This window comes from Panthera onca, chromosome D3, assembly GCF_046562875.1.
Source record: "Panthera onca isolate mPanOnc1 chromosome D3, mPanOnc1 haplotype 2, whole genome shotgun sequence".
Classification (NCBI taxonomy): domain Eukaryota; kingdom Metazoa; phylum Chordata; class Mammalia; order Carnivora; family Felidae; genus Panthera; species Panthera onca.
Window position 1 is genome coordinate 21,086,838 of NC_138350.1, and position 18,980 is coordinate 21,105,817.

Here is an 18,980-nt window from a genome sequence, read left to right on the forward strand (position 1 = left end):
TGGCAGGTGCCATGGCTTGGCTCTAGACAGTCCCAGGCAAAGCTGTGACCCCTCTCCTAGGTGCTGTCTCAGCCCTCCGCAGCCTACCTGGCCCTGACCCTACCAGGTCTTCCACCCCCTTCTCACCCCCACCCCCTCATTTAGACTAGCTTCCCATTGCTGGGCTCAGTGCTGAGCAGAATAAAGCCTGGGGGCTCCTCCCCCATGCTGCCATACAGGTGGTCACCTGTTCTGTGCATCAGCCCCAATCCACCCAGTCACAGACTCAGGGACAAGGCCTTGGAAAACTCCAAATCCAAGGTTTTTATTACCGGTCAGAAGGTGCTCCCTCACAAACAGTGTGGAGAAGAGGTACATTGCACAGCTCTGCTGTGGGCGTGGTGGGGCCACCCTGCCCGCCCTGCCTCTTGAGTGGGCACCCTAAGGCATTTCACATGTTGGTGTTTTCACTTTTTTTATTTTTTTATTTTATAAAAACAAACGCAGTCCTGGAATATACAGAAAAAACCCTGTGATGAATTTTCAGGACCAAAGTGAAGTGGGAGGGTTTGGAATGGGGGTTCTGAGGGGCTGGATAATGGCCACTGTGGCCCAGTACCCCCCTACCATTGGCAGGAGCCCTTGGAAGGGGGTCTGAGGAGAGGGTAGGACACAGCTGACAGGAGAGCCAAACTCAGACAGGGGTGCCCTGTCTTCATCATTTTTTAACTTCCACATACCATAGAAATTTAAGCAAAATAGCTATTTTTTATATATTCATATATCATATATATATAAATCAGGCAAATAAAGAGTTCAGGGGGTGCGGAGATGGGCACCCCGGAGGTGCCTGAGGCCGAGGCAGGACACTGGGCCTCTGGTGCCTGGGGGCACCAGCCCAGGCTGAGCCAAGTGTTTGTTCTTATTGCTGATTTGGGGCCTGGTTCTGGGGTGGGGAGCACCTGCAGGCCCTGCCCCCAGCCCTTCCTGACCTCTCTGGGGCTGGGGAGCAGCCCCCGCATGGCCAAAGCTAGGCAAGGGGCTGTTACCCTCAAATCTATCTGGGGACCCTTGGGCATCCCCTCCCCCACAGTGGGTGCTGCTGTAGCTCTGGAGACAACTGACTTGTGCTCTCCTGGGCCAGGTGGCCCTTCCAGTTCCCTTCTCTCTGGAGTCCTGTGCTCCTGGTGACCCTGCTATGTTGAGCTACAAAATGCTCCCTGCTCAAAGGGGTCTAGCTTCCTGATGTCTTAAAAAGAAGGGGCTCTTGCCAGGACACATTTGTGGCAAGAAAGCACACTTAGAAAGTTGTCTGCTAAGTGCTGTACTAAAAATATTTACTAAACATCTTGGCTGGAAAGAAAATGGAGATCGTTTTTTCTAAAAAAGTCAAAAGTGGCTCCCCAGTGGGGGACAGTGCCTCCCTTGGTGGGGCTGGTGACTGGGGCAGCCCAGGGCCCAGGCCAGCCTGCCTGAGTTGTGGTAACTGGGAGCTGGGGTCCCAGTGGGACCCAAGTCCAAAATGATGGGGCTTGGGTGACCCAGGGCACCTGGGGGCTGGAGAGAATGCAGATCAGCACTTGCTCCTTCCAAGGTGGAAGCCCCAAAAAAGTGTTAAAAAAAAAAAAAAAAAAAAAAAAGGAAAGGGAAAAGGTGTAAGGGGGAGGGCCACTGAGTACTAAATTGAGTGTATTAAAGAAAAGGTGGACCAGGCTGTACAGGCGCCTGTATTTGCAGGAGGGGATGGAGCTCAGAAGATGTTGGGACACATGTGCCAGTCCTGCCTCTCCTTGGCCTCCCAGTAGCCGCCCTTGTACATGCAGGCCGTCTCCCCGGTCAGTGGGTCCAGCCTCTTCTCGAACCACAGCGGCACGTACACATCGGCTTCCTTCTCTGCTGGGCAGGCACAGTGGGCGTGCGGGTGGGCGGTGGTGTACTCCCAGGCTCTCTCCCACCCTTCCCCCCACGCCATCCCCCCGCCCCTAGGACCCTGCTGCCTTCCACCCTGTCCCTGCGGTACCCCTTCCCTCCCTCCCCCACCCCATCCCTTTCTTGTGGGAACCCGCTCCCCATACCCAGGGTACCTTCTCTCACCGCCTCCCCGCCCAGCCTCACCTTCCTCCGTGCCACAGCCCCGTGAGCAGGCCTCCAGCCGCCGGCGCCGCGACACGCGCTGCTTCTCCTCCAGCCGCTGCTTCTCCGTGTTGGCCTCGTCCCAGTGCCCCTTCTCCATCAGCCGCTGGTCTGGCCGCAGGCGGCTGTCCGTGGGCGCCACGCCCTCCTCGTGCTCGTTGAGGGTCAGGGCCAGCTCCGAGAAGTAGTACATGTTCTCCGCGTTCTCCCTGCGGCGGCACGGCATGGCTGTGTGAGGGCTCCGCACGGCCTCTCCCACCCCGCTGCCCCCAGGGTCCCCGTGTCCACCACCACGAGGAGGTGTCTTTCCTCCTCACACCCTGTGTACTGGCTCCACCGACCCGCATCAGTTTTGCTACCTTCTGCTTCTCTGGGCATTTGCCTATTTCTATCAGTTTTTCAAGTAGATCAGCGTGACGTTGTTTCACCATCCCCTCATTTACTACTGCTTTAATATCTGTGACATGGCGACGTCCTCTTTTGAATTTGTGATGTGGGTTATATATGCCTTCCCTCCATTCCAAACAGTCATGGCAGAGGTTTGTCCGTTCCCTTCCTTCATTGGTTGAAGATGAAACTGTTGATTCTATTTTAGGTTTTTCTGCTTTACTGAGTTTGCTTTTATCCTCTCCTGCTTTGTTGGGGTTTATTTTGCTGTTCTTTTTCTAACTTCATGAGATCGTTGCTTATTAGCTCATGATTTTTCAGCTGTTCTTTTTGAGTATACACATTTTAGGTTACGCATTGCACTCCAAGTACTGCATTAGATGAATCTCACGGTTTTTATATGTATTACTTTATCATGCAGTTATATTTTCTAGTATCTAATATCAGTGTATGTTCTTTGATTTGTGGATTAGTTTGGAAGCATATTTCTTGAATTTATAAACATCTGGGTTTTTTTTTAGTCATCTTTATTTCTAGTATAATTGCCATGGAGTCAGACAGTATGCCCGTATAATCTCAGTTCTTTAAAATTTGCTGAAAGGCCCAGTAAATGGCCAGTTTTTGCAGATGCTCCAGGTGTGCCTGAAGAGAATGTGTTTCCTGCAGTTGTTCAGTGTGTTCTACAACTGTCCAGTACATTCTATGGTTCAAACTCTTTTTTTTTTTTTTTATTTCTAGCCATTACTAAGAGAGGTATATTAAAATGTCATCTCTTGTAGTTAATCCATTGTAAATCAATCCATTTCTCCTTATAGTTCTACCAGCTTTTGCTGTAAATATTTTGAGGCTCTGTTTTTAGGTACAGGATACATTCAAACTTAAAACTCATCTTCCTAGTGAATTGAACCTTTATCATTATGTCCCTTACCTCTCGTCTTACCTTTTGTTTTAAAATCTGTTTTTGTGACATTAATCTAGCTACAGTAGCTTTTGTTTGTTGTATCTATGGACATCTCTTTTTGTATTCTGTTATTCCAGTCTTTCTTTATTTTCTTACTTAGATGTATCTCTTGTAAATCACATATATTTGGATTTTTAAAACTTATCTGAAATCTTACATTCATAATGGGAGTATTTAATGTAATTACTGATATGTTGGATTTAAATGTGTCTTATTTATTTATTTTTTTTCTCATTTTTTGGACCTCAAGTGCACAGCTTTGGATTAAACATGATCCTTGCTACATGACACCCTCTTTTTATTGGTCCTTGCATGGTCTGCTTATATTAATGCAACTCTGCCACCAGAAAACCCTCTAGACAAAAGGTAGAATCCTGACAAAACCTACATATAATCATATGGAAAACTCATCAATCCATCTCCTTCTCAGGTAGCCATCCACAAGACTCCTGGGTTCATCAGTCCCTTGCCTACCATTGAATGTAATTTTATTGCATCTTTAAATAGTCTTAATTGGGCATGTATGTGTGTACGTGTGTGTTCATTTACATATATGTACATACATACTTGTTTTTAACTGTATAAAAAGAATTCCATGATATATGTAACCTTGTGGGACTTTTTTCCCCTTAATATTACATTGCTAAAATTTATATTGTTGCATGTTTCTGTTGTTTGTTAATTTCAACTACTGTGTAATATTCCCTCCTGTGACTAATACCCCAGTTATTCATTCAATAAATCTGGGTTGTTTAAAGTTTTTGCTTTGGAGTAATCTTATGCATGTTTCCTATTGTACATTTGCAGGAATTTCTCTTGTGTATATACCTAGAAGTGGAATTGCTGGGCTATAGAGTCGGTGATGTTCTTCTTTAGGAGGTAAGGCCAACCTGCTTTCCAACATGGTGGCACCAATTCACATTCCCACTAGTGATGCATAAGAGATATTGTGGATCTGTATCATCTTCAACACTTGATACTGTCAGATTTTTTCTTTTTTTTTTTTTTTCTAATTAAATGAAGGTAAAATGGTCTCACTGTGGTTTTGATTTGAATTTCCCTAATTACCAACGATGTTGATAACCAGTCCTATGATGACTGGTCATACGTGTTTCTTCTCGAGTGAAATTCTCGCTTGTGACTCGCACTTTTTCTGCTGGATGTTTTTGTCTTATTCATGGGTTAGGTGTTCTTGATTTTTTTAATTATTGTTTTTAATTGTGGTCAAATACTCTTTATGTATTCTCCATACTAATCTTTTGTTGGGTGTTAAGTATTGTGATTCTCTTCTGCAAGTTTATATATTCACTTAAAAAATTTTTTTTAATGTTTATTTATTTTTGAGAGAGAGACAGACTGTGAGTGGGAGAGAGGCAAAGAGAGAGGGAGACACAGAATCTGAAGCAGGCTCCAGGCTCTGAGCTGTCAGAACAGAGCTTGACGCAGGGCTTGAACTCATGAGTTGTGAGATCATGGCCTGAGCTGAAGTCAGGATGCCTGACTGAGCCACCCAGGCGCCCCATATATATTCACTTCCTTTAGACTGTCTTTTAACAAGTAAAGTTTCTTTTTTTTAAATTATTTATTTTATTATTTATTTTTAAAAAATTTATATCCAAGTTAGTTAGCATATAGTGCAATGATTTCAGGAGTAGAATCCTGGGATTCATCCCCTACATATAACACCCAGTGCTCACCCCAACAAGCGTCTTCCTTAATGCCTCTTGCCCATTTAGCCCATCCCCCCACCAACAACCCCTCCAGCAACCCTCAGTTTGTTCTCTGTATTTAAGAGTCTCTTATGGTTTGTCCCCCTCCCTGTTTTTATATTATTTTTGCTTCCCTTCCCTTATGTTTATCTATTTTGTATCTTAAATTCCACATATGAGTGAAGTCATATGATATTTGTCTTTTCTCTGATTAATTTCACTTAGCATAATACACTTTAGTTCCATCCACGTTGAAGCAAAATTTAATGAAAAAAATATTTTAATATAGTTGAATGCATAAGTACTGTTCTGTGTCTTAAGATGTATTTCCTTAAGGTCTAAAAGATATTCATCTATATTTTCCCTTAGAGTTTAACCTCTTGCTTAACAGCAAGTTAAGCTTAATACTTTTTGTAAGACCTTTGCCTTGAGTCAATTTCTGTTATAATGTAAGGGAGAGATTCAGTTAATCTTTTTACATAAGGGTAACCATCTCCCCAACCCCCTTCAGTGAACAGTGCCATCTTTCCACACGATGCCATGTTACTTTTGTTATACACCAAAGATATATACATCCATGGGTCCGTTTCCAGGCTCACTGTTCTATTCCAGTTTCAAAATAAGTCTTGATGTCTAGTAGGGCTAGTCCTTATTTCTCTGTTGTTCTTGTTTAGAAATGTTCTGGCCCTTTATTCTTAAGTATAAATTTAAAAATGATAATATCAAGCAGTGAAAAATCACCATTGCGATTTTGTTTGATCTATTCTTTTTTTTTTTTTTTCTTGTTTTTTTTTTTTTTTTTCTTTTCTTTTTTCTTTTTTTTTTATTTTTTTTTTTCAACGTTTTTTATTTATTTTTTGGGGACAGAGAGAGACAGAGCATGAACGGGGGAGGGGCAGAGAGAAAGGGAGACACAGAATCGGAAACAGGCTCCAGGCTCCGAGCCATCAGCCCGGAGCCTGACGCGGGGCTCGAACTCACAGACCGCGAGATCGTGACCTGGCTGAAGTCGGACGCTCAACCGACTGCGCCACCCAGGCGCCCCTGATCTATTCTTTAGATACTGATGTCTTTGTAATACTAAGTCTTTCTATTTATGAACACTGTATCTTTATCCATTGATTTAGCTCTTTTTTGATATCTCAGTAAAGTTTTATAATTTTCCCTATAGAGATCTTGAATATAAGATTCATCACAAGGTCCTTGATGTTCTCTGATATAATTATATTCTTTTTTAAAAAAAATTTTTAATGTTTATTTTTGAGAGAGAGAGAGAGAGAGAGAGCACAAGCAAGGGAGAGGCAGAGAGAGAGGGAGACACAGAATCCGAAGCAGGCTCCAGGCTCTGAGCTGTCATTACAGAGCCTGACACGGGGCTCGAACTCACAAACTGTGAGATGTTGGATAGCTGAAGTTGGATACCCAACCAACTGAGCCACCCAGGTGCCCCTAGAATTGTCTTCTCTTAAATTGTATTTTCTAGTTGTTTTCTTTTAGTGTATAGAAATGTAATTGACTTTTGCATATTAACCTTATACTAAGATATCTAAAATGCTTTTTCTGAATCTACTGAGATTGGTTTTTTTTTTTTTTTGAGAGAGAGAGAGAGAGAGAGAGAGAGAGAGAGAGAATGAGAATGAGCCCAGGGAGGGGCAGAGGAAGAGGGATAGAGAATATATATTTTTAAAATTTTACTTTTCAATGTTTATTTTTGAGAAAGAGAAACACAAAGTGTGAGTGGGGGAGGGGCAGAGAGAGAGGGAGACAGAATCTGAAGCAGGCTCTAGGCTCTGAGCTGTCAGAACAGAGCCTGACATAAAGCACGAACTCATGAACCATTAGATCATGACCTGCCAAAGTCAGACACTTAACCATCTGAGCCACCCAGGCGCCCAGAGAGAGAGACAGAATCTTAAGCAGGCTCCACACTCAGTGTGGAGGCCAATGTGGGGGTTGATCTCATGACTGTGAGATCATGACCTGAGCCAAAATCAAGAGTCGGACATCTGACCGACTGAGCCACACAGGCGCCCCTTTTTAAAATAAAAAAACATTTTTTTCTTAATGAGATTTGTTAATGTGATGAATTAATTTATAGATTTTCTAATATAAAATCATCCTTGCATGCCTAGGATTAACTCAACAGGACTGATTAGTGTTTTCTTTTTTATACACTGTTGGATTGGATTTTTTTGATGTCTTGTTTTGGAATTTTGCTGATATATTCATGAGTGAAATAGGGCAGAACTTTAATTTTCTTACTACTCTTCTTGCTTAGTTCAACATCAGTGTTATCCTGGCCTCACAGTATAAGAAAGGGGGAACATTTCTTCTTTTCCTTTGATCTGGAAGACTTTTATACAATACTAGGATAATATAGTTCTGGAAAACTTGGTAGAATTCACCTCCAGAATTATCTGGGCTTTGTGTTTTCCTTGTGGGGATTTTTAAATTACTGCTTCAGTTTCTTTAATTATTATAGGACTACTCATGGCTTTTTATTTCTTCTAGACTCAGTTCTTATTTTTCTAATTTGTGCTTCTGAATTTTAATGATCTCTTTGTACGTTATATGTCTTATTAAAGTCTTTTTTAATATTTATTTCTAGGAGCACCTGGGTGGCTCAGTAGGTTAAGTGTCCAATTTCAACTCAGGTCATGATCGCACGGTTCATGAGTTTGAGCTCTGCATCAGGCTCTAGCACTGCGGAGCCCACTTCAGATCCTCTCTCCCCCTCTCTCTCTGCCCCTCCCCTGCTCATGTTCTCTTTCTCAAAAATAAATAAACATTAAAAAATAATATTTATTTCTATACTCTCTCTTGATCAGTCTTGCCAGTAGTTTTCTGTCAGTTTTTCCCCCCAAAGAATCAAATTTTGGCTTTTTAAACTCTATTTTATTTTTTTCTATTTCATTAATCTCTGCTCTTATTTAAAAAAAAGTTTAATGTTTATTTTTGAGAGAGAGAGACAGAGTGTGAACAGGGGAGGGTGAGAGAGAGAGGGAGACACAGAATCTGAAGCAGGCTTCAGGCTCTGAGTTGTCAGCACAGAGCCCAACGTGGGGCTCGAACTCGCGAACCGTGAGATCATGACCTGAGCTGAAGTCAGATGCTTAACTGACTGAGCCACCCAGGCACCCCTCTGCTCTTATTTTTAAAGTCTGTTTTCTTCTTTCTTTGGGTTTGTATGTTGAACTTTCTTTAATTTCTTCAATTAGAAACTCAGAAAAGAAAGTCTCAAAATTAATGCACTTACATGCCTATTTAAGGCAATCCATTTCCTTTGAAGCGTTGCCTTTGTTACATCCAGCCAGTTTTGATATTTCTTCATTCTCAATTATAGGTATTTTAGAATTCCCATTCTAATTTATTATTTTACCCATGCATTATTTAGCAGCGTAACAAGTTTTTCCAAACATGTGGAGAGTTTTTCCAAACACTGTGGGGCTTTTTGTCACCTTGTTCATAACTTCTGACTTACCGTCTTATCATAGATGTGGTCTGTACACTACCTATGATTTTGTTGAGTCTTTCTTTAGGGTTCAGTACATGATTGACTTTTGCCTACACTCCATGTCTACTAGGGTAAAAAGTATGTTCTCTGATTGTTGCACCTGCAAGTATGTTGGCATCCTGTGTTGTTTTGATCTCCTGCAGATCCCTGTTGGCTCCCCCACTGCCGACCGATCAACAAATGAGAGGGGTGTATTGAAATCTCTCTGTCTCCCACCACAGTGATGGATTTATCAATTTCTCCCTTTACTATCAATTCATGCTTGTATATTTTTGAAGCTGTTTCGTTGCCTGCATAATGGAACTCTTAGATCTTCTTGAAGAACTCAGACTTTTATCATGCAGCAACTCTTCCATCCCTAATAATGTCTTTTTCTTATTAAAGTCTATTTTGTCTGATTTGAAGATAGTTATTGTAGCTTTTTTGGTGAGTGTTTCCATGATATGTCAATCTTTTACTTTCAACCTTTGCACATTTTTGTCTTTGACATCTCTTAGAAGATGCATGTATCTGGATTTTAAAAATCCACTCAATCAGTATTTTGCTTTTTGACTGGTGAGTGTCATCTATTTATATTTGTTATGCTTGGGCCTATTCCCACTGTGTTGATTTACTGTTCTTATTTGTACTTTTTCTTTTTAGTCTTTTCTTACTATTTGAAACATCTTATATTTGTCTCTTCCTTCCAATAAGAACTCAGCATTCCTTCATATCCCTCAGCCTCCTTTTCAACTCTCCTCAAACCCTGTCATGTCAACATTATCTACATCTTAAGTTCTGGATTATTATGGGAATATTTTCTCTTTTTCTTTGGTCTTAGTAATTGTTAAAAAAAAAAAAAACCCACAGCTTTTACTTCATGTGTCTGTTGCGGCAACGTCTGGACTTTTTTCTCCCCCTTTTAAAGTACTATGTCTAATACCTTTTTTATTGTGGGTTTTGTGTGGCAAACCTTCTGAGGCTGTTTGCTTGATGACTTTTTTTTTATGTCGTCATATTTAAATGATAGCTTGGTTGGTTAAAAATCCTAACTTTTTAATTTTTTCATCTTCATTACCTTGAAAATACTACTCCAAATATTGGTTATTGAAAGATCTGATGTCAGGGCTCCCAGGTGCTCAGTTGGAGAACAGGGTCTAACTATTTCTCTCTCCTTTCCATTTTTCTTTCATTCTTTTCCTTCTGGGATTCCAATTAGACACTATTTTAGTGGTTATTGTAGGAATTACAAATGTAGGAAGTACTTCACATGTGTACTTCACAGAAAGTAATACATGTCTGACTTCAGCTCAGGTCATGATCTCACAGTTTGTGGGTTTGAGTCCCACGTCGAGCTCTGTGCTGACAGCTCAGAGCCTGGAGCCTGTTTTGGATTCTGTGTCTCTCTCTCTCCGCCCTTCCCCTGCTCATGCTCTGTCTCTCTCAAAAAATATTAAAAACATTTTTTTAAAGAAAGCTCTGATGTCAGTCTGATTCTTCATCCTTGACTGCAATCTTCTTGTACTCCTCTCTGGGAGCTATGAGAATTTTCTCCTTGGTATTCTTAAATTTCACTATAGTGTGGTCGAGGTGAAAGTTTTTCTTTCTCTCTTCTCTCTGAAACTCTACTAACTCTTCAACCCAAGGTCTCCCATCTCTTTGTTTTTATTCTGGGAAATTTATCTCCACTATTTAACTATTTCTCTCTCCTTTCCATTTTTCTTTCATTCTTTTCCTTCTGGATTCCAAGTAAACATTATTTTAGTGGTTATTGTAGGAATTACAATATGCGTACTTCACACAGCCAAAAGTTCATGTGCATCTTGCCCTCCTTGGGTAACACAAAGGCCTTTGAGAAGTTTCCCTCTTCCTACTTATGCGATCACACAGTTGTATTTTTTTGTTTAGATTCTAAACCCCACAAGACATCGCTGTTCTTATTTACTGTTGACTTAGGTTCACATAGTTTTTGTTCTTCATTCATACATCTCAGATCTTCCCTCGGGGATCACTTTCCTTCTGCAGGAGGCATATCCTTTAATACAGGCCTGCTGGTGGCGAAAGGAGTTTCAGTCATAGTCTGAAAGTGCCTATTTCAGTTTCATTTTGTAAAGGTGTTCTTGCTGGGTGTAGGATTCTAGGCTGGCGGGGAGTCTTCCTGCACGTGGAAGATGTTGTTTGACCGTCTTCAAGCTTCCACTATTGCTGAGGAGGACAGAGCTGTCTGTCTGTCCCTCAGAAAGTAATACATGTCTTCTTCAAATCTGGCTGCTTAATATTTCCTCTTTGATTTAGTGTCAACAGTTCCACTGTGTGGATTTGGTGTGGAAAATTCTCTGATGTTTGCTCTTCAGATATGGTCCCTTTCCTTCCAGACTCTAACTAGAAGGCTGTTAGACCCTGCTCTCCAATGTGACAGGCACACAGCTGCCCTGGGGATCTTCCTGACACTCTGCACTCTTACGGGCTCCTGGGCTGCTGGTGATGCTGCTCCAGTGACTCACTCCGGGTCACGAGGTGGTAAGCTTTCTCTGTTAGCTTCTCGTCTTTGCCAGATTGTCTGTCTGAAGTGTTTATTTCTTCTGACCTGGGTTCAGTTGATGGATTCTGTTAAGCCTTCCCAATGGAGTTCTGAAATTCAGTTACTTAATTTTTCCTTTGTAGAGTTTCTGTTTTGTGCTCTTTGGAATCTGCTGTGCCGCTTTTTATAGTTTTCTATTTCTTGTACTTATTTTCACATTTGGTTTTCATTCCTTGGAGTGTGGGGACTCTGTGCTTATCAGTCTGCTTAAGGTCTCTGCATAGGACTTGCTACCACCCGAGACTGTCACGCTTACTTACAGTTGGGTGTCTGGCTCCCACCCTGGGATGCCAGGCACACAACAAGGTCTCTGCCTCCATGCGGACAGAATCTTCCCAACCCCAGGGCCCGCCGCTCACTTCTTGTCTGGCTGAGCAGGGTCCCCTGCCTCCGTCTCCCCCTCCCTCTCTGCTCTTCGCCAGCCTTGCAGCCCCACTCACGGCAGCGGGTACTTCTTCCACAGCAGCTTGGCCGGCAGCGTCTGGTACACTGTCTTCTGCTTCCCATCCGAGCCGGGGCTGCTGGGGCTGCTTTGCACGATCTTGGCGCACTCCATCTGTTCGTCCCACGAACCTGACAGCACGTAGTGGGCTTTGCCTTGGCTGTCACTCACCACTCCTGTTACCTGTGGACATTGGCACTCTGGCATAGGCCTGCACTTCCCCTGCTCCAGACCCCTGGGACCCTGAGAGGCAGCCTTGCTTACCTTCCGGGCGACCTCTTTGGAGAAGTAGCTGTAGGGCAAGAACTTCAGCTGGCACCGGTCCTTGGTCTTATGGTTCACAATCTCGATATCCCCTGTCTGGTGAGTGAGGGTAGTGGTCAGCGGCCCAACTCCGGGCCACACACCCCCTCCCTGAGGGCACCCCCTGACCTGGTCGATCCAGAGCTTGCCCACGATGATGTTATGCACAGTCGAGGTGCTCTTCCTCCACACGTAGTGATTCCCACTGGCCTGGAATTCTAAGTGGATGGCACCTGGAGGCCAGATACAGGGTCAGAGGTCAGGGCTTGTCATGCTAGGCCCCAGCCAGCCTGCCTGCCCACAGTCCCAGGGTCCTGACAAGTGGAAGCAGTATTCATGTAGACTGGGGACAGGACATAGGCCAGGGAGGCATCCAGGAAGCTTGGGGAGGTGGGGAGCAGACTTGCAGAGAGACTAATGTCACTCCTAGAGGCCCGAGATGACTTCTGGGTTGGCAAAACCCTCCCCCTTATCCAGAATGTCTTTCTGTCCTGGGAGAGCACAGGGCTCTAGCTCACCTAGCGGCATGATGGAGAGGTATTTTCCCCGGAACTTGCTGGAGATGGTGATCTCCTGCCAGAGGCTCCAGCCATGCTTGGAGAACACGTAGTGGGCGGCTGATGGTGGGTGGTGGCTCACCTGAGACCAGACCCACAGGACATGAGTGTCTGCTGGACATGGGCCCAGGCCTGCCCCCCAACCAGCCGGCAGGGACAGCCTGCCCTGTGCTCGGCATGAACGGCTCCATGGCCCTGGGAGCAGGCCTGGCTGCTCCTCTACGGGCCACAAACCCATAGCAGCCGCTGGGAAGGATGGTGCTCTGAGTGGAAAAGCAAGGGTGTGGCAGTGGGACCAGCTTGGGTGGCTGTCCTGGCCTTGCTGTGGTCGAGAGAAGAGGGCTGAGGCATCTCTATGCTGGACTCGGGCTATGAAATGGGGTGATGACAAAGCCTGGCCTCAAGGACGCACCTGTGACAGGCTGTGCCGAGGGCTAGGAAGTGAAGTATGATGCTCTCCCGAAGGCTTCTGTGCCCACTTTCTAGTTAGCCTCCCCACTTGCCTGCAAAGGGGAGCCTCTACCAGTGTGCCATGTTACACAGGAGGCCCAGGCTGGGGAAGCCATTTCAACTGAGGGGCAGAGTTGGACCCAGCCTCCCTCCTGGCCAGCATGCTCCGTCATGGGAGTCCATGTCCGTGTCCTGCCCCGGGGCTGGAGGGCAGTGCAGCCAGCTGTGCACACCCACATGGGGCCCCCAGAACCTCCACCTTCCTCTCACAGACACTAGGGTGCCCCTGATGGCTGTCCCACCTGCCAGGACACCCCCATCAACTTCCTCTTGTTTGTTTTTCCTCATTTCTGTGGCTCCTTTGGTCGCAGGCTGCTTGGGCTCAGCCTCTCCCAGGCTTCTCACTTCCTAGGGCACCTTGTCACTGTATCATGGCCTCAGGCTCCTGCCTTGCAGCTCGGCTGCCCGCTGGACACCTCCACTCAGGTGGCTGTTTGGACTGACCAGAGCTCCTGACATGCCCGCCTGCATCTCTCATCGTCTCCTGTCACTGTAAGTGGCACTCACTTCCTTTCTAGTCTCAGAAGCACAGGCCAAACCTGCCAACCACTCCTTGTTGCCTATAGTCAGGGCCCCACATGCCCTAAAGCCTACCCCACTGGCAAACTCAGGGACATGACCCCCAAGGGGCTGGCCCTGGAACTCTGTGTCATGGCTTCCTGCAGGCCAATGATAGAGTCTTTTTTTTAAAATTTAATGTTTATTCTTGAGAGAGAGAGAGAGACAGACAGAGAGAGAGAGAGAGAGAGAGAGAGAGAGAGAGAGAATTAGCAGGGGAGGGGCAGAGAGAGAGGGAGACACAATCTGAAGCAGGCTCCAGGCTCTGAGCTGTCAGCACAGAGCCCGACGTGGGACTTGAACTCACAAACTGCGAGATCATGACCTGAGCCAAAGTCGGGCGCTTAACCAACTGAGCCATCCAGGCACCCCACAATGATCTAGTCTTAACAGCTGCTCACACCAAATTCTCTGGAGTCCTCCCTGGCCCTCTTTCTTGTGTTCCTCCTCTAATTCTTAGCAAATGCATCTAGAATCCATCCCTCCCCCTCACCAGGCCACAGTGGGTGGCACAAAGCCTCTTCGGGCTTCACTCTCTGCTGTACCCAGGGGGACCCCATAAAACAAGTCAGGTGTCATGATTCCTCCACCTGCCACACGGAGTGGAACCAGAGACCTCTGGCTGCCCCCCTGCTTCCTCTCTGACCTGTGTGCCTTTCTCCCTCTGTGCCTCAGCTGGCTTTCTAAAGGAGCCAGAACCATCTGCTGTACACAGTCCTATCCCTCCCTCCCCCCTCATGAGAACAGGTGCCCCATCTGCTCACTTCCCAGCAGCCTATATAGCACCTGGTACACTGTGGGCACTTCGTCAACTCTACTGAGTGAAGAAATGTGTTCACTTAGTAGTTCAGGCCAAGAACGCTGGGGTCATCCTTGCTGCCTTCCCTTGCCTCCCTCCCTTCCATGCCCTGTCTCCCCACATCCAAAGCATGGGCCAATCTCCAGGCTCTACTTTCTAAGCATGCCTGTGCTCTGCCTTCCAGCTTCCCCCTGGTGCGGCCACCACAACCGCCTCCTGTAGGGCTACACTGCAGCCAGAATGCGCATTTTAAACTAGCCACCAGACCGTAATCCCAGAACAGTGCTTGGCACACCACTAACATTCAGCAGCCCAAGCAGGAAGCTCTATTTTGGGTGCCTTTACACAGCACTTGCCTGTGTCCTCCCAGCACCAGGGAGGGACCAAGAGAACCACCCCATCTTCAGACAAGGGTGCCAAAGGCTGAGGTGCTACTGCTGAGGCTCCCAGACTGCAGGGCCCGGTTTTGGCTCTGCTCTGTGGGGAGAATACACATCTCTGCGGGGAAGGCTTGGAGAAGGGATGGAAGCGAGCTGACCTCTGTCTCCCCCCACCCCACCACGCCCAGGACAGGACCCCTGCGCCCCAGAAGCTCCTCACACCCCAGACCTGCACCGTCCCTGACCAGGGACCCCACAGGGTGCAGGCTTCTCTCTGCTTGCCACCTTCCCCACTCTAGCCCACCGGGACTCCCTAAGAGCACCCTCGCACATGTCCCTCGACGGCTGCCACATGGCTCCTGGCTGGGAGGGGGAACGTCCTCTTTCCGGCACACCAGCCCTGACTCTGTCCTTACCAAGGTGTCTCTGGGAGGCCTGTTGGGATGGCACGTTCCTGGACCTGCCCCTGTTGCAGGAGGCCCGCCTTCTGCCTGGACCTTGGTTTGGCCCCGTGGGCACCGGCACATTGGGGTCAGAAGCCGGTCCCATTCGTCTCGCCCTGCCCCCCAGGCCTGGCAGGAGCAGCTCGGGTGGAGTGTGAGTGGGCCTCACCTGCTCGCAGAGGGAGCGCAGGCCCATATCATCGAGGCGGTCCAGCTCAAAAGTCTCCCCCAGCATGGGGTTGAAGGGCTTGGCGATACGGTGCACCGTGGTGGAGTAGGAGGACACGGAGAAGGCGGCCACCAGGCACATCTGCTCCACCGAGCTGGTGCAGTGCACCGCCTTGTCCAGCAGGTGGTGGTACTCCAGGTCCTCTGTCAGCCGCTGGAGCATAGACAGGGGCTCATTAAAGTTGACCTGCGGGAGGGCGGGCGGGCGGTCAGGCCACTGCTTCCGGCACAGACCTGGGGTGGGCACAGCACCCTTGCCTTCCTCAGATGTTCGCAGACTGCTGCTCAGATGGCACCTTCACAGTGAGGTTCCTCTGATGACCCTGTCTACAGCAGCGGCTCCATGCACTCACCTCCCCAGTGCCTCCTGCCTCGGTTTCCTCCACAGCCTCACCACTTTCTGACTTGCTGTACCTCGTACCCTTCATGATGGTTACTGTCACTCTCCCGTCCTAGAATGTAAACGCCATAAAGGCCAGGGTTTCTGACTTGTTGAGCACTGAGTCATAGAATCAGGTAGTGAGTGAGTGAGTGAATGAACGAATGAACAGATTGTGGGTTTTCCCTCTTATTCTGAGCTATTATGCAAGTGTTCTGTTGAAAGCTCCTGTGGATGCCCCTGCCCTCCAACCTGGCCTCAGACATGGCAGGGTTGCTCACTCCTTGTGATGCTGGGCTGCGACCTTTGGCCAGCCATTGGGCACAGCCAGTCTTCCCTGTGTTCTCTCCTTTCATCCTCCCAAACACAGTTATGTGGGTGCTGTTATTCTCCCCACTTTGCAGATGTGGACACAGAGGCCAGAGATGTAAGGGGTTTGTCCCGGCGCACACAGTGAAACCAAGTCTGGCCCAGAACCCCCAAACTCTTCCTCCTGGAGATGCCATCAGCCCGGTGGCACGAGGATGGTGTAGGTGCTGGGGACAGATCCCAGCACAGAGGGGGGCCTACCTGTCCATACACACGGCCCAATCCTGCCACCCCCTTGTCTATGAGGTCAGGACAGCCAGGACATCGTGACGCTCTGTCAGGTGCAGAGGCACTCTGGAGGTCCCCACATCACTGCTTAGCTCCTTCCCTCAGAGCCTGAGACCTCTGCTGTTGGGGGATTTTGGCAATGTCCTTGAACACAATTTGATAATTTGTTACATGCTCCTTGGGTATCATCAAGAAAATGACACCCAGCGCCTCTTGCCCTTCACACAGGCCATTACTTTCCATCCACGCAGAGAAGAGAGCCTACCAGGACCCACTGAGGCTGCCCTGCCCCAGCCCCCTACCGGCATGGGGATCTTGGAGAGCTCCCGGCCGATGCAGTTCTTCATGATGCTCCAGAGATTAAGGCTGTAGTTGGGTTTGTCAGGGATGCGGACACGTCTCTTGACTTTGGGGGGGCCCTTGGGCACAAGTGAGGCACCATCTAGCACCTGCCAGAGAGGCAGAATGTGCCTGTCAGTGGAGGCCAGCATGCCCCTTCAGCCCTCCCGCCCTGGCCCTCACTTCTACCCAGTGCGGTTAGAGGACGGAGCTGGCCACTGGCATATGGTTGGCAAAGGGCCAGGCTGGCTCCACCTGAAGCAGGGGGAAGGCAGCCAGGGCACCGAGCCCGCCCCAGCGGCCCTGAGCCCAAAGTGCCAGCCTGCCCTCCAGCCACCCTTGGGGTCTCTCCCTCTCACTCACATTGTCTGATGACGTCCAGTCCACTGAGCCTGTGGTTCCACCCTCGGCTTTTCTGCAGGGAACACAAAAGGGGAGGCAAGTTATTTATAAATCCTGAGGCCTCCTGGGGACATGGCCACCTTCTGTGCAGACACCTCCGGTGAGGTGCCAGGGGCAGCCACCCCAAGGCTGCTTCTCCAGTGGGGCATCTCCAGTTTGGGACATTCAGCTGGGCTGAGGGGCCCAGGGCAGCAATTTGGAGGGGCTCCCACCCACTGATGCCCTGTGGAAGCAGCTGCTCAAGCAAAGTCCCGTGAGGTCCCTGTACACAACCCCCTCCTGGAACTGGCTGACCCAGGACCCAGATGACGCTGGGGATGGCTATATCCTCTGGCAGAGCCTCCTAGGCCCTCTGTCACAGACAAGACCCCACTGTGTCCTCACTCTCTGCTGGTCTGATTCCTGCACTAGACTGGGATTCCAGAAGGGCAGGATGTAGATCAGATGCATCCCTGTGTCTGAGTGCTTGTGGAGGGATGGTTGGCCAGAGCAGCAGGGGGCGCTATGGCCAAGGGGCCCAGGCTCTGAGGGAGCCCCAAGGAGGGGTGACCTGGGCCAACTGGGACAGGGGACAGGCACTTGGCAGTCAGGGCCTCAGGGAATGGGAAGGATTTATTGGTCGCTGGGGGAAGGGGAAGGGGACCAGGGGCCACCTTGGCAGAGGACCTGCCTGATGCCCAGAGTCCTCTGCCTGATGTCCAGAGTAGCTGCACCACCAGGGAAGGGGCTGGTTTGGGCCTCGGGGCCATGTCGGGAACCTCGGGAGCCAATGAAGAGTGTTGAGTATAGGGGTCACCCTGTTGGTCGAGTGGCAGCAGAGGGGCCTGGGGCTGTTGGCTGAGGTGTGGCAGGTGGCCAGGATGGGGGCAGGAAGGAGGAGGCTGAGCCGAGGCCCCTGGGGACTGCAGGTATGGGAGGGGTGGGTGGGGACCTGGAGGGATCCAAGAGGGTGACATGCTAGGTTATAAAGTGAAAGGAAATTCAGAAAGGCTAAGCCAAGCTAATTTTGAGAGCAAATTTTAAAATACTACTGGAAAATGGAACGTGACTGAGTTGGAAATACAATGTTGATAGGACCAGAAACTCCGGAAGGGGTTAGAGAGATCCGAACAGCTCTTCCCCTGGAAGAAACCAGGACAGGGAGGTGGTGACACATGTTGGTCCACAGATACAAAAAAAGAAGCAGCCAGGGGTTTTTACCAGCCTCTGTGACCCCTGGACTGGGCTTCAGGGAGTCCATCCATGGAAGGCAGCGTGGGACGTGGCAGGCAGCAGAACAGATTTGGGGAGTAAGGTTGCTAGAAAGCCTGCACTTCCTCATCCACAAGGAGCTGAGTACCCTGCCTGAGGGCAGCCTGTGAGTGAGCCCAGGAGACTCCGTGATTCTGATGTGCCCCATGGGGGAAGGTGGCAGTGAGCAGCACAGGCTGTGGTCAGTTAGGTCACCGTTCCAGGACTTGGAGCAGCAGCTCCTCCCCAGGCCATGGGGGTTGGGGGCAGACATCGGTGGGGCTCAGTGGCCTTCTCTCTGGCCCCCAGTGCTGCCAGACTCACGAGCCTTCTATTGTTAGGGCCTGAAGCAATGTAATGAGAATAAAAGATCCTAATGAGGGAACTCCTAATTAGAGCAAAATCTACGTTCAAGCCCCAGGGTGCTGCCCTTTGACTCGGCCTGCCCACCCACATCTCTGCTTGTCTGGCACCAGCACGATCTGACCCATGGGCACTTCCTGAGGACCCCAGAGTCTGACAACAGCATCCCAGTTACTACTGTGCTCTACTGGGTATTCAGAAACATCC

The 18,980-nt window shown here is 48.3% G+C and overlaps 1 protein-coding gene across 6 annotated transcripts in view; it reads right to left on the minus strand.

Moving 5' to 3' along the window:
- Positions 1 to 437: 437 nt before the first annotated feature.
- The window catches only part of OSBP2 (oxysterol binding protein 2), a 192,265-nt gene continuing 173,722 nt past the window's right edge, over positions 438 to 18,980 (minus strand). For all 6 annotated transcript variants that reach the window (XM_060612689.3, XM_060612688.3, XM_060612692.3 and 3 more), the window contains 9 exons: positions 17,142 to 17,193; positions 16,742 to 16,888; positions 15,405 to 15,650; positions 12,507 to 12,627; positions 12,118 to 12,221; positions 11,950 to 12,045; positions 11,684 to 11,868; positions 2,095 to 2,321; positions 438 to 1,872 (listed from right to left, as the gene is read on the minus strand). In XM_060612689.3, coding sequence (XP_060468672.1) covers positions 1,730 to 1,872; positions 2,095 to 2,321; positions 11,684 to 11,868; positions 11,950 to 12,045; positions 12,118 to 12,221; positions 12,507 to 12,627; positions 15,405 to 15,650; positions 16,742 to 16,888; positions 17,142 to 17,193 — 1,321 coding nt within the window. In that variant the 3' untranslated portion in view covers positions 438 to 1,729. The remainder of the gene's footprint in view (positions 1,873 to 2,094; positions 2,322 to 11,683; positions 11,869 to 11,949; positions 12,046 to 12,117; positions 12,222 to 12,506; positions 12,628 to 15,404; positions 15,651 to 16,741; positions 16,889 to 17,141; positions 17,194 to 18,980) is intronic.